The 15,941-nt window shown below is 36.8% G+C and overlaps 1 protein-coding gene across 4 annotated transcripts in view; it reads left to right on the top strand.

The window, feature by feature from the left end:
* Positions 1-15,941, top strand: part of OSBPL1A (oxysterol binding protein like 1A) — a 156,778-nt gene that overhangs the window by 47,002 nt on the left and 93,835 nt on the right. For 3 of the 4 annotated variants that reach the window (XM_072949090.1, XM_072949091.1, XM_072949092.1), the window contains 2 exons: positions 818-940; positions 6,664-6,745. In XM_072949090.1, the coding sequence (XP_072805191.1) occupies positions 818-940; positions 6,664-6,745 (205 nt within the window). Of the gene's footprint in view, positions 1-817; positions 941-2,260; positions 2,280-6,663; positions 6,746-15,941 lie in introns of those variants that run through there. The other variant, XM_072949093.1, reaches the window with a different exon arrangement.

Below are 15,941 nucleotides of genomic sequence, written 5' to 3' on the forward strand. Positions count from 1 at the left end.
CTCCAGTGCAGGTCTTCTGACTTACTGCAGTGTAGACACAGCCTGCCTTTGTGGTCAACTGAACAGCAGCAGCAAGCAGGGAAATTGGGATTGGCGTGACAAATTCATTGTGCTATTATTTAATGGAGACTCCATATTCCTTTATAGCAAAGCCTGTCTTGTTTTTTTTTGTAAACTAGGTAAGAGATTAAAAGAATCTATTTTCCAAAGTGGTTAATTTTGGCTTTGCAAAGAACCCGACAATCCAAAACATTGTCCAAATATTTCATAAAAGGGTAAGATTTGACCCCAAATAATGCTGTAAGAATTGAGGTAGAAGTAAGGTAGGTATTTCTAGGGCAAATATTATTTTTTTGAAATCACTGATTTTTTTAAAGAATTAAAGCATACACTTGGGCAGTTGTTGGCTCTCTCAAAATGATCTGAGTTTCTTGTGCTTATGACAAGTTAATAAAACTGTTTCTGGATACATTATTGTATAATAACTTACTCAGCAGTGTTGAGAACCTATAATTTTAAGTGAAAAATTCTTCCCCCATTATTAAGTTTTTATAGTATGTTGGAGTATTGATGAATATGTAAAGTTGTAGATGAAATTTTTTTAAATATTGAGAAAACTTTTTATCCAGACGTGTCACGGACAGGAGACCTGCATCCTTACTCTCTTTTCGGGTATTTTTTGTTTTGTTTTGCTTTTTTGAGGCCATGGTATTTTTTTCCCTCCAAATAAATGTTATGCTTTCCAGGTCATTGTCATAATATCTCTTTTTGAGGAAAAGTGTACTTGATGCTTATTTAAATCCTTGGATGATTCCAGGACTGGCTGGAAGCAATAGAAGAGCATTCTGCTTACAGCACTCACTACTGTTCCCAGGACCAGCTGACTGATGATGAAGAGGAGGATGCCGTTTCTGCTGTGGACTTGAAGGAATCCTTGGAGGTAAATAGGAAAATGTAACCTGGCCTGTATCGCTAACTCTGTCACTCAGGATTTACCAAGAATTCTTATTTTAACATGAGGTTTGAAATGAAGATTTCTGACGACTGTAGAGATAATATTGCTCTTTTCTAGTAACATCCTATTGCTATGTGTACTGTCCTTGCTGTGGTAATAACTCACATGTGTCTGTAGATAGGCTCTAAAGATAGGTATGTACGTATCTTTTCTGGTTAAAATTTTTATGTTGTACTCAGATTGTCATTCTGTTTTATGAAAATGAATATATGTATCTGCATGACTAGGACATTGTGCTGCACACCAGAAATTGACACATTGTAACTGACTGTACTTCAATTAAAAAAAAAAAATTGCCATTCTCTCTGAGAGCTACTGCCAGTAGGGGGAGCGTTGCTTCCCAGGCTGTCCTTTATGACTTCACCGCACATTTCAGAGTTTAAATAATGCAACCATAGTGATACCTTTCCTGGTCTGTAGTTTCATTTAAAACCACTTGTAATCTGTAACTTCACTGATTAGAGGTAAGGTAAAGCGTCAGTAGTGAATGGAGAGGCCCTCAGCTGAAGTGACACCAATGCCTCATCCACAGAGAAATGTCAACATAAGTAATTGAAATGAAATACGTATTTTCCTTCTTGGCATCAATTTTCTGGCCATACTTTTAAATGGGAGTGGGTGAGGAAGAATTAGAACTACGAAAGGAGGATGCGTTTCCATCTAAATAATTATGTCAGAGCATGTGAATTTGCCTACTAAATTTAATCTTTTTTATGAAATGAATTTATTGCAGGATTTGAATGCTTCTAAGTCAACAACTCTAGTGAGTTTAAGTTTGCCAACAGCTAAGGAATTTTATTGACATAAAGGCCTATGTAAACTTAAACAAGAAAGAAATTTTGACACTTTCAATCCCTAATCTTAATTTATGATTCAACATGAAAGAATTTGAACTCTTCCATGTGTTGTTGAAGACATACCACAGAATTTGACAGTTACTTTAACAGAACTCCTACTTTAAACCCTGGTATATAACGTGTGACAACTGTAAACATAATTTTCACATCAATGAACTTTGCAAAAGCCACATCTACCAGAACATCTAAACGACATTAAAACTGCATAAATAAAGGAGGCTTAAATATCTGTGGCCAAAATTATGGCTAAAATATTTAGCATACTTTTGTTTTTCACTTGTTTAACTTTAAGTCAGTGTTCCCTAAGTGAAAAAGGAATCCTTTCCTATTGAGTACCCTCAACATAAGGTAAATGATAAAAACTGGAAGTGCTTATAAATCACATCAGTATGTTTCCAACACTTACGGTAATTAAAAAATTTTTTTTGCTTATAATTTTAAGAACTTTTTAATGAAAGTTAGAGGTCAAATAAAATCATACTAACTTGGATACTGTTAAAAAACTTTCTTGGAGAAATATTTCTTCTTTAGGGTAATTTTCAAACTTTAGGGTTGTCAGCCACAATTATACCTTGTATTTATTCCTTATTTGAATGTTGTGTTCCTATGTTAACTTTAAAGCCATGGAGTTTTTGACTTCCAGATTTTATAGCATCTGGAGTCAACGATAGTTTCAGCCAGTGTTAAGTACTTTAAGTCTTGCAGTTTATACACAGATCTGCTTAACAGAATTTGAATGCTAATTCTGAGACTCTTGACTCTGTCTCAGCTTCTGAAGGTTGGTTCAGAATGGTCAAATCTGAGATGAGCTTTGAGGTGAGTTGAATTGGAGCTTATGGTAGACTGGCTCCAGAATGCCCTTGATCCTTGCGTTCTTATGTTGCAAGGAAATCCTGGGACCATTTGTGAAATGGATCTATTGTAGATGTCTATAGACTTTCTAAAGGAAATTAGGAACTGTAGGACTGGAATATTCTGTAACTACCAGAATGAACATAAAATTAGCCTTATTTCCTCAGTCTGCTTTTGGACTAATAAGTAAACCTGTAAGAAATCGGGAAAGTCCACACTGAAAAAGTGCTCCTGTTATGATACTCTTGGTCCCCTGTTACGTCTGCCCAGAATGAGGGCCTTCAAAAACTTAAAATGTTTTCTTTTAGCCCTCAGTGTGTCACTGCCTTGAGGTTAGGCCTACAGAGAGAAAAGTATAAGATCATAGAAATATTGGCCTTATGGTTGTTACCTTTATGGAAACTTGAAAATATTTTAGGAATAAAAGCTAGGAGAGAAATTCAAGCAAGCATTGGTATAGAACTTCACTGCCCAATATGATAGCTGCTAGGTACTATTTACATTTAAATTAATTAGAATTAAATGAAAACTCAGTTTCTTACTTAAATGAGCCACATTTCATGGGCTCAGTAGCCCATGTGGCTGTCACCTTGGACAGTGCAGCTGTAGAATGTTTCCGTCATTGTAGAAAGTTCTCTTGGGTCAGACTGGCATAGGCTCTTAGAGTTGGGGTGGTTCTAGGAAAGCAGGGGTTTTATTCATTAAAAATATCTTGACTCCTGTAGGCTCTGAACTGTATCTGTGTTACAAGAAGTAATGAGCAGATGATGTGAAATGTTAAACAAATGAGAAAGTAGTATCAAACTTTCCTCACTGAAGAATAAATGATTTCCAACTAAAGTGAATGTGCAGAAAGATGAATGTACATCAGCTCAAGGCTGATAAAGATTGATACAGCCATACAAGAATGAGACATATTTGTACATATTGATACATTTAAGATTTATAGCTAAGTGAAAAGGACAAAGTATAAAATATTGTATCTAATGTGCTTCTAGTTGAGAGAGAGAACACAGGGACATATACACGCATTTGTGTAGGCTAGGTCATCCCTGGAAAGATAAGAAATTATTAGCAATTGTTGCTTTGAGACTGGAAAGAGAAAACATGGACTCTAGGACTGATAAGTATGTAAAGAACTGCCTTTCTCTGTATATTCTTTTTTTTCTTTTACTTTATGTAAATATTGCAGAATACATTATTTGAGGGATATATTAAGGATTACAATACAAATCCTTGATGTGGGTTTGGCTAGAGTTTGGAAGAGTTGGAGATGAGTTCTGGGGCACCATACAGTATTGCAGGGGCAAGTTACTGGATTCTACAATCAGTTATTTTTCAAGTTTAAATTACTGTTAAGTGCCAATTGTTATATAATAAAATGGAGGCATTTTGACATCTCCAGTTTGGTGTGTTTTGACAAACACCCTGTGTAACCATCACACTCATCAGGGTATAGAACATTTCTACCACCTCACAAGCCCTTGGGTGCCCCTTCCAGGCGGTGCCCTCTCCTCCATCTCCTGCAGCCCCCGATCTGCGCTCTGTCATTATAGGCGCTGTCAGCTGCGCCCTTCTAGGATTCTGTGTAAATGGGATTGTACCGTATGTGCTCACCTCTCAGCCGTGTTGTGTGTATCAGTAGTTTTTCTTCTCATTGCTGAGTGGAAGGCAGTGTGCTCCTGTTCTTAATTAGCCAAATGTGTATTGTCTATGTAGCAAATAGCCTGGAATTAGTGACCTCTCTGCCAGCTGATCCTCTCCTCCCTAGGTGCCCACCCCCTTGATGTACATTTTTCAACTGTCCTATAGGCCAGGGATCATAAAGTAGTTTAACATCAGCTGATGTCTGACTAAACCAACAGCTTGGGTCTGAAATCTGGGAGGTCAGAAGTAGGAGCAGGAGGCTGTGGTGGGTGCCTCCCCTGGGTGCCTCCAACCCTCTGGGGCCCAGGGCTGTGGGTGTGCTTCTGGTATTGCAGCACTGCTCATGTGGGAGCCCATTTATGTAGACTAAATAAAAATTAAAAACCTAGAAAGGAGTCCCTGGCATAAAGTGAGTGACATAGAAGTCAGTGAGACACCATGCTGGGCTCTGCAAAGAACTCATAAGCATTACCCTTCACAGATGGATTTTTAGGGTTTTGTAAAATAGCTGCTAAGAGGAAATGAAAACAAATTGGAGAGCGTCGGGTTTTTTTTTTTTTTAACTCTATTAATAACCTCTTTCTTCTTAGTATCAGTTAAATGACATTAATTGTTTAGAAGACACACATTTGTACTGAACTGTAAAACAGTATGTGTAAATCGAAGGTCTGATGGAGAAGATATTAGGTACCTCTGAAAACAAGTGAATTGTGGATCCGAGGAACTTTTTTCAGTAACTGTCTGATAAGCCAGGGGAAGATGAATGTGACTCAAGTACTGGGGGACGATGCTGTGGAAAGGGTTTCTTGTCTTTAATTAACCACAGGAATATCATGTCGATTACACACTCGCAGACTGCAGTGAAGCCTGTGCCCACTTTTGTGCCCCCAGCTAACTTTCACCACTGAAGGGAAAAGAGAAAACAGTAGCGTTGGCGCGCACACGGGCAGGAGTATTAAATATGTATAGAGTGAAAATGACAATTTTCTATTAATAAATTATGAGTGATACATTTGGCTGTGCAGTGCGGCTTTTCAATAGCCCCCAGATCGACTTTTTTTCCTGCCTTCAATGTGTATTCACAGGCTACGTCTTAAAAAATCATCCAGCATACCATTTCTCTTTGTGTGATGTTTTAAATTGCATAATGTGGGTATTCTCCAAAAAAAAAGAAAATGTGAATTGCATTTTTATGTTGTTAGAGCTCTCAAAACAGAGTAATGTAGATTTTAAAGAGAGCATTGCCTGTCACTAATGTGGTACCATGAATAATTCTGCTGTGGTTGAGCTGAGCTTCATAAGCATTGAAAAATTTATAAGGTGAAAAAGGTGCTTACCTATGTCACCTTGGCACATAGGTCTGATTTAGGGGGAGTGTTTGGTGTTGAGCCAGTTGAGATTAGCAGTACAAAGTAGGGAAGGTTCATAGGCTAAATATTATTACTGTACCGACAACAATGTGATGCTTAATATTAATAAGGTGAAGGTTCTCATAATATTTTTTATTACCATAAACCAAGTTTACAATGATGATTTTCTTGCTTCTTAATCTGCTTTAAAGGGAAATTGTAAATAGAAAGAACTACCTTTAAAACTACATTGTTAATATAATGGACTTATCTGATTTTTTTCATCTTGGACTTCCAAATCTACTAAAATAGGATGCAACTTACATCATGAAACTCTGTATTTATGTTTCGCTTTTTATGGCTCTAAATATGTAGAAATTTCAAATTACAAGGAAGAACGCTTCACCTTATTTTTATAAGCTTTTACTTACTAAAAATGTTCTTATTGGTCTAATTACATGGGGGCTATGTGCACTCAGATTGCTGAACGAAAATCAGCTTGCGTTTTCCAAATGTTAGTACCATCTGGATTTTTTTTTTCCAAAACAAACGATTTTTAAAATATATTCTTAAGGAATGCATTTTATAATTTCTCAAATTTAATCAAGCCCACTACAAGTGCTAAATGAGAAAAATCTAACATCTCAGGTATATATTGTGTAGTGAGTTATTAGAAGTAATTAATGCAGTGGTGTGGTATCTACATGACATGTTCAATGTATTTAGAATTTAGAAAAACTTATTTTTATTAATTTGTACATGATTAAATGTTACGTTCAATTTCTAAGCAAAATTTCTCTCACCTTTATCTCTGTTAGGAATATGTCCCAACTATTACAGTGTATTAACCTGTGAACTGAAAGTTTTGATAGAAACATAAAAGCATTTGTACTGTAAAAATCCTTTATTAGTTTAACTTTGTTTTCTTTTTTTTCTTTTCCAGAAAGCACAGACATGCCAACAGAGACTAGATAGGGAAATTTCCAACTTTCTCAAAATGATTAAGGAGTGTGACATGGCTAAAGGTAAAAACAGACACCCCCCCCCCCATTATCCTAGGTGTTGACCCTTTCTACTTTTTAGTTAGACTGTACATTTGGTTTTAAATTCAGAATTGTATTTGGAAAACAGAGTTAATGTTAACTTTTTGAGGCTGTAAATTCATCTTGGCCGTGTAGTGAGAATTTTGTTCATGAATTCTGGAAGAACTTGGATTTTTGAGTTCAGTTATCTTGGGTTCGAATCCTTGTTCTGCCGCTTGTTGATTGTTACTTTTGAGCAGAACATTTAATTTCTCTGAGCCTCAGTTTCCTTATCTATAAAATGAAGGGGTTGGTAGTTTCCAGATCTTGGCCTTCTGCCATTCTCTGTATATGTGAACTTGTCCAATTATTAATCTACCTTCCAAGAGTAGCTATTTATACCTTCATTCTCCATTAGTTATCAATTTACTAAGAATTAACTAAATACTCCAAAAATCAAAATACAATCCAATAGAAAATTCAAAATCCCAATATAAAATCCAATACAAGGGGTGGGGGGTTTAGCTCAGTACAGATCGCATGCTTGGCGTGCAAGAGGTCCTGGGTTCAATCTCCACGGCTTCCATCAAAGGAAAAAAAAAATCCAATACAAAAATTAGGTTTTGAGAAAAAATTGTTTATTACTTTATAAATTAAACTATCGCTTTAGACTTCAGCTATGATCTGTTTATAAATAACTCCACTAAAATTGAATCAATTTAGTTGTCTATGATTTTATGATTATTTTAATCATGATCTAGTTTGTGTGCCCAGAGAATTTGAAGAAATGTTAATATTAGAGTAAACTGATCATGAATGCTCTGTATCTATCCACGTGTACCTTGGGCATCTCTTTGCTTCAGTTCAGCAAACATTTATTTACATCAGTGACGACAGCTTTGTGAAGGATAGCGGTCAAGTCCTTTGGATTATTGATTGCAAACTGGAATTTTTTTTTACTTAGTGCTATTCATCCTCAGTAGACTTTTAAAATAATAGCAGCTTCGTTAGATATAATTCACATAAGCCTAGAATTCACCTATGTGAAGTGTACCATTTAGTGGCTTTTAGTATGTTCGGAGTTATGCAACTAGACCATCAGTGGGCTTTTAAAATACCATCTTCACCAAGAACCATCAAAATGAAACAGAGATACTAACAACATTTAAAAGATGTAGAAACTGTACAGAGTGAGATGAAATACAAAGGTTAATTTCTTTAACCTGGGTAGAAGAAAGAAATGATGTCAGAACTACAACCAAATTAAGTTGTTTTTTTCTTTCAAACATTAAGTCAAATCTCTTGGTTCAGATCACCTGTATGACCCTTGTGTCCGTCATAATGATGGCATGCATCATTTGTGCTCTCAGAGGCATAATACTCAGTACTACAAGAGAGATTTTATTTTGGACAGTGCCATCTGGGAAACTTGGATATATTTGACTTTGATCTGACAACGCTATTTCATATAGCTACAAAAAAAAGTCAGTGGAAATAAAAAAGTCAATGGGTTTATACGTAAACAATTATAAACATTATTTTCTGAAAGACTGGTGTAGATATATAAAACTACACACGTCAATGCTAAGTAAATAGGGTTGAGATGATTTCATGAATGGAACTGAAGAGTTTCGAAGGTAGCTGAGTCTGATCTTAACGCCAAAGGATTGTACAGAATAATCCTGCACCATGTGTTTTATTAAAGGAAGCTGATAGATACACATCCTGCTCCAGACTGCCTACGTAGTTTGCCAGTGACTTCTCAAGATGAAAAACTGAAGTGTTTATGGACAGAGTCCAGATCTTGTGGCTGAAATTGTTAGTTGTCTTACATTTTAATTTTAGTACAAGACTGAATGAACATGCACTTTAAGAGTCAGCATCCTTCTTACTCCGTTTCCTGTATCCAGTTGTGCTGTGGCAACCCAGGTCACTGCGGCAGCCTGCCCTTTCATCTCCCTGCCTCCAGGGAACCCCCGCATTCCATCTCTCAAGGGAGTTGAATCGAAAGACTTGACGGAACTCTTCCAACTCAAATTCTGTGAAATTACTGCATTATTGCTGCCAGGTTAATTTTAGAAAGTTACTTTTTCTTTTTATAAGTTTTTTTTTGTTGTTGAGAGAATCTTTTTAAGTGTCCTTGAAACTATAGAATAAAATGCAGACTCTATCCTGGCCATTTAAGGACTTTCATAGCCTGATCACACACTGATTTTTCAACTTTATTTACAATTCTTTCCTCTCATAACCCCCGTAAACACTTTTGATCAAACACTTGTCTTTGGTCCAAAATGTATTCTATTAAAATACTTACTTTTGTTTTCATGAGTGGACCTTAAACCTAATTTCTGTCTGGATTAATGCCAAATTTATGTTTCTGGCATTGGCAACATATTCAAGGGGTGCAAAGAATGCAGTATTGAAATCTCTACTATTTTATCTTTGCCAGAAGTCTGGTTGCATTAACAAATAAAATCACCCAAACTTGTAAAACTTTTGAAAGACTTCCTGAAGGTAGTGTAGCCAGTCTCTCCTTCTAGACAACCCTATGTGTATCCTTATGTAGTAGCCAGGTTTTGACCATTATAAATAATGTTGTATTGTGCATTTATATTTGATCACATCACTTTATTACCATAGGATTTTTGTTGGGGGGAGGAGAGGTAATAGGTTATCTATTTAATTATTTTCTTAATAGAGGTATGGAACCCAGGACTTCATGCATGCTAAGCATGCGCTTTACCACTGAGATATACCCTCACCTCATTATTTTTCAATTGTGAAAAGTCCATTGCATTACCTCTTCAAAGTTTGCTGCTTCATTCTTTTATTCTTTTCTGCAGAAATTCCTCATGGGTGTTTTTTGAACCTTCTTATTTTATCCCCCACCTCTTAGTTTCTCACTCCATTTCTGTTTTTCTGGATTACATTCTGAGTAATTTCCTCAGATCTATTTTCTAGTTTCAGTTTCTTTCTTAATTTGGTCTATTTTTTCTGTTTAATCCTTCGACTTTCTAATCCTAGTTGACTTTTTTTTTTCATAATTCTAGAAGTTCCAGGTGGTGGTTTTTAAAGTTTTATTTATTTTTTATTTTTTTATTTTTTTACATTTTTTATTGATTCATAATCATTTTACAGTATTGTGTCAAATTCCAGTGTTCAGCACAATTTTTCAGTCATTCATGGACATATACACACTCATTGTCACATTTTTTTCTCTGTGATTTATCATAATAAAGTTTTAATATTTCCATAGAGGCAAGTCCTTTCACATTACATCTGTTTCTAATTTTATCTCTAATGTAAAGTGTATAAAGTCAAAGCCCTTTTCAGCACGTTCTTATATATCAGGTTGTGCAGCTAATTCTTTGTTTTGTTTGCTAACTGTCCCTTGGGAATGGATAGCTGCCTTCACAGTGGGTTTTACCTATACTGAGAGCTTGTTTCTTCTGCCTCCTGGATTATGAAGGTGTCCCTGCACAGTAGTTTTGTGTCTGTTTCCATTGAGGACGTAAAGGTTTTTCTGGTTCTAGGATAACGGCTCTAGAGTTGGATTTCATAGCCAGATGTGGCACTAGTGGAGAATTTGTGTCATGATTCCCACCCAGACCTCTAGGCAGGTCTTCACTGCTTTCCCTGAGCCCAAGGGCAGTTTTCCCATTTCTGCTTTCACTGGGCTACTACCCCTTTACAAGGCCTTGCTCTGCTTGGTGAGACCAGAGCCAGGTCTCCCCCTCATTTGGGAGTGAAGGGGCCACAGTCAGTCCCCTGCTTTATGTCCCTGCTGACCTCTGACATCCCTGTGCTTGACCACCACCACCTCGTGCCCCTCCCCCCAGCATGTGCCTGTTCCATCAACCTTGACTTTCCTGTTGGTTTCCAGCGTATCTGGGATTTTGTTCTTTCAAACTCTGCTATGTATTATCTTATTACTTTATTCAGCATCCTTATGGGTTGGGGTTGAGGGATGTTTCTCCATCAACTTAGCCAGGTACCACAAGTGTCCCATGTGCTTTCTAAGGTAAAATATATCACTCCATAAGTTACATTATCTAGAGTGATAGCAAGCACATTTTTTGTGCATTATTCTGTGTATTTTATGTATATTAACTCATTTATTCCTTATAACAACCTTAAGTAGTACATACAACTATTACGTCCATTTTCTAAATAACAGAGGCACAGAGAGCTTAGGTAACTTGCCTAAGGTCACATAGCTGGTAAAAACCAGAGTCAGGGTTTGGTCCTAAACAGCCTGGCTCCAGGACTCCTGTTAGCCAATAGAGAGTCTGGACTAAATCAAGAATTCTGTGTTTATTCTTAAACCTTTGATTTGTGAACTAGAAAAGTTTATAGATTTTCGTATCTAGATCTACAGTGAAAGATAGAATTTGTTGAGGACAATCACATTCGCTTCGCTGCTGCAAATGAGGTGGTGTTCAAATCCATATTGTCTCCCGTTCAGAAGTTCAAGGGGACAGTGGGATGGATGTAGTAGGACTAAGGTTTCCAACTCACAACAAAGAAATCCTTCTTACTTTTCCTGTCAGTTTTTTTCCCTTCTCTTTTCTTGTCCCCATGTTCTTTCTGGTGTTTTTATCTCAGGGAACACATCACCAGTTCACATAATTCTCCAAGCCGAAACCTTGGAGTCATCTTAACCTCCTAACTGTGGTGCACATTCCGTGTCTCATGAGTCATGTTGTTCCTTCTGCGTATCTGCCATCAGTACGCTGACGTGGGCCACTGCTGTCCTGCCCGTAGGTGCCAGCACTTCTTGTCTGGCTGTGCTGCCTCCAGTTGTGTATTCCTCCATTTCCCTCCATGGACTGTCCCACAGCGTAGTTGGAGAGGTACCTCTGAAACACAGATCGGGTCTTGTCACACCCTCACCAGAAGCCTTCAGTGCCTTAGGGTATAATCGAACTCTTAACTTGACTGACTTTGACCCATGTCTCCTCACTTCAGCAGTCTCGCCTCTGCCTTCCTTTCACTCCGTGCTCAGCAGCACTGAACTTTTCTCATGTCTCAGCTCTTAGCATATGTTGTTCCCATTGTGTGAAACACTAACTTTTCATCATTTAAATGAAGCGTCTACAAACTTCTTGGCTTCTCTAACACTTGCCTAGGTATTCTTTTTTCTTTTTTTTCTTTTTTTGATTGAAGTATAGTTGATTTACAATGTTAATTTCAGGTTACAGCAAAGTGATTCAGTTATATATATACATATATATTCTTTTTTAGATTCTTTTCCATTATAGGTTATTATAAGATATTGAATACAGTTCCCTGTGCTATACAGTAGGTCCTTGTTGTTCATTTTATATTTAGTAGTGTGTATATGTTAATCTCCAAATCCTAATTTATCCCTCCCCCCACCCCTTTCTCCTTGGTAACCATAGTTTGTTTCTGCGTCTGAGAGTCTATTTCCAGTTTGTAAATAAGTTCACTTGTACCATTTTTTTTTAGATTCCACATAAGTGATATCATATGATATTTGTCTTTCAAAAATGTGGAACACTTCACGAATTAGGGTATCATTCTTACTGTGTGTTTCCAAATCAGCCTGCACTTTCCCTGTGGTGGCACTAACCCTCTTTAATGCAACTCTTTTCTGCTTCCGTTTCCCCTCTGGGCAGACCCAGCCTCCTTGGGTCTTAGAAGGGGCAGGAAGACAGGCCACGACAGTCGACAGTCCCAACAGCCCAGGCCTGTGATCCAGGGCGCTGGAGAGGGAGCTTCTGTCCTGGATCTAGGCTTCCTTTCAGGCAACCAGATCGTGGAGTCAGATGAGACAAAGTGGTTATGAAACTAAGTGATTTATTGCTTCCATTTATTTCATCCAAAGTCTGTAGGAGAAAACATCAAATTCTCTCAGGCTTGACCTTATTCACTGGGGCACAGCGCCTACCAGCCCTGGTCTCCTGACCTTCTTGGAGGCGGAGCTCCCCCAGGTTACATGCGACTCTGTCATTACCTCCATCCTTTACTTTGTTGATTGGTTTTTCTCAGAAGATTATTACCCTAAGGTGAGGAGCCTGTTGCCAGGACTAGACAATCAGGAGTGATGCAAATCCAATTATAGCATTTGATGGAGCTTTTATCTTCCTCATTGCCTCCCTTCACTCTTATTTGCAAAAAAATGCAGAACACATTACACAGCTCTGCTAGCTTCTTCCCTGTTTTGACCCCAAAAGGTCTCCTGAACTGGTATTCTTGTGTCTACATTTTAAAACATAATTCATTTTCTTTTTTTCCAACAAATACATGCTTTCCCTCCTACTATTCCAAAGACTCCCTCTGATCAATACTGTTAATTCAATAGTGATTATTTGATTTTCTATTTTCTTTGCTAGACTGCAAGTTTTATAGGACAAAAGCTGTTTCTCAGTTCATTACATAAGCTTTTATCTCCAGCACCAAGCGTAGTGCCTACTACATGGTAGCCAGTCAGTACGAGGTACATGCAGATCTTCTCATCTCTCGAGTTAATCATTGATTGTAATTCTGAGGCTGTCATCCTCTGAGGACCAGTATTTTCTGTGCTAATATATAGTTACAGATAGTATATTTTTGTCTTACTGGGCATTGTATTTAGCAATAAGAAACTACTTATTCTTCAAGATCTGACTCAAGTCCCATTTCTTTTACCAAACTCCATTTGATTACTCCATCCCATAATGGTAGCTCTTTTCTCCAAATATTTAACATTTTAATGTATGCACAATTACTTTGCTATTTACATTTTATAATATCCCTGATATTATCTTTTTTATTCTTATTTAACTCATGCTTTAATTCATTTAACACTTGCTGTTTTGAACTATATATTTTATACTTCCCGTTGCATCTAGCGTAGGTAATGCAGACGTAGATATATACATAGAATTGTCAGTGGTCCTGGTTTTGAGGGTGACTGTTTGAAAAGCTAGTCATCTTAATTTGAGTAAGAAATAGATAAATTTATATTCTTACACTTATATAATGTTACCAATCTTGATTTTTTTTTCCCCAAGTGACAGCTTCATGGAGTAGGTTTTAGAAGAACAGTTGATTTTTATGTGCAGATATTTTCCTCCACTTTGAGGAGAGAGTACAGATTTCCTCGAGACATCTATCTAATTCCAATTGTGTGTGAATCTGTTTTAAAAATACCGCTTCTCATGCAGGTTAGTCGTGTCTCTCAATTACATAGTCAGATGCATTGCACTTTTTTTTAACCGCAAAAGAGAAATTGTCTTATTTTGAAGATTTTTTATTTCCTCTGACCTTCGGCTTTATCATTAGTTTGGGGGAATGTTTATTCTCTCCACTGTGTTTACTTTAAAAAGAAAAAAACATTTAAGGCAGCACTGTTCCCAGAAGGACTTGGGTAAGGAAACAAAATGCCATTCATCCAGTTTTTTTTAAATATTTTGTCCCCAGTGATAGAAATATTTGAGTAAATGTTGAAAAACAGGCAAAATATATTTTCTTGTACCTCAAATAAGAAAACAGTTTTAAATGATCTATCAATCTACTGTAACTAGCCAACCTGTAGTCATAGAAATGAAAATATAATCTTTTAAAACTAAAATACAATAATTCTTCCGATGTGAAATTAAATAATCCAAAACCATGTGGGTTTTTTATGCAAGCCAATGGTATCAAATATTTTCTTTATTCTTTTAATATTTGGGTCTTTGTACAAAGTTCAGTGCAGGGCATTTTGGGGGTAAGGAGGATCGGAGTTGACAGAGGACAGCAGAGGTTCAGCACACGTTCAGTGATTATGTTCTCTGTTACAGGGAACGTGGCTGCTTTTGGAGTCCAATAGGAGAGGTCATATCCCACAGTGATGATTAAGGCAGGCTTCTTGGGGAGTATGGCATTTGAACTTGGCCTTGGAGGGGAAGAATGTTTTGGTTAAATGGGGAAACTTCTGAATATGAATAATTATGATTTCCAGTATTCATGGAAGAGGGAACATGTTTAACAAAGGCTTCAGAGCAGTAAACTAGAATAATATTTCTAGGAAAACAAATATTTCCAGGAAAAGATTCTGACCGAAACTGTTTATGAAGCAACTTAAACTGTTAGTCTAAGGAGTATGGACTGTTTCTGTATTAGCACAATGGAGGTTTTCTGTATTAGGGTTTAGTTTGTTAATAAGAAACAAGTACTTCCCCACTAGGTTTAAAACTTACCCAATTAAAAATTTTACAGTGTTTATCATGAAAACGACAGATTGTGAGCTTTTTATACATGTCTCTAAAGTTAAGCTTTTCACATATCTTCCAGCATCTTTCCTGAGCTCAACAATATTTTTAGTATAAAAAATAACTTTTTTCTTCAAAATTTAGTGCCTGATTCTTTTTGCATTTATTTATTACAGTGTAGCTTCCAAATATTAATTGGCTAAAACATATTTACAGTGATTCCCAGGTGATAACTTTTCTAGAAGCTTAGCAGTTTTTTTTATGTAACTGTATGTAGACGTCACTGTATAAGAAACATGCCGGTGTGAACTGACTGGCCCTGATCAGCTGCACTGCACCAGAGTATCTGCCAAAGTCCATACTTCTTACACCATCCCATTGTGCAAGTTAATATTCATTCCAAAATCTTGTTTGAACATTGGATTGTCTGAGAAGTTAGGTAACTTTTGACTCTGTTTTGGACAGAATAATTTGACACTCTCTTAGTAATGGATTCTTATAACAATTTGTCTTAACATATATTTCTTGGAATATCTTTGGAAAGCTTGCAGCATCAGTTTTGTTTTAAAAACTTGTGCTCCTAAAAATTTATTTTGCCATTTAATATTTATGCTCATCAACATGTATCTTAAGTGTGAAATATCTAAAACAGAGACAGAATTGGAGATGGTTTAGCATGTGATGGCGTTTAATAAAAGAAACACATCCATGAATGGCTGTGCTTCCATCTCCTATCCTCTGTGCTATGAAAGTGTAAAATGACTAGATTACCCCGATAGTCGATGGAAGGCAGCGGCTGTGTCTGTTTTTTCTTGTGAATGTCCTTGCGGTCCCCGGGCTGCAGCTCTGTGTAAGGCATCTGCTGAGGTACTGTTTAAGTCATATGGCATCCAGCATATGGTACTCTCTTTTGCTATTTAGCAACTAAGTACAGAATAAATCCTCACAATGTGTAACAAAGATTCAAAAAGAAAAAATGAAGTCAAGTTTATTTTAGAATA

The sequence above is a fragment of the Vicugna pacos genome, chromosome 24 (assembly GCF_048564905.1).
Source record: "Vicugna pacos chromosome 24, VicPac4, whole genome shotgun sequence".
Classification (NCBI taxonomy): domain Eukaryota; kingdom Metazoa; phylum Chordata; class Mammalia; order Artiodactyla; family Camelidae; genus Vicugna; species Vicugna pacos.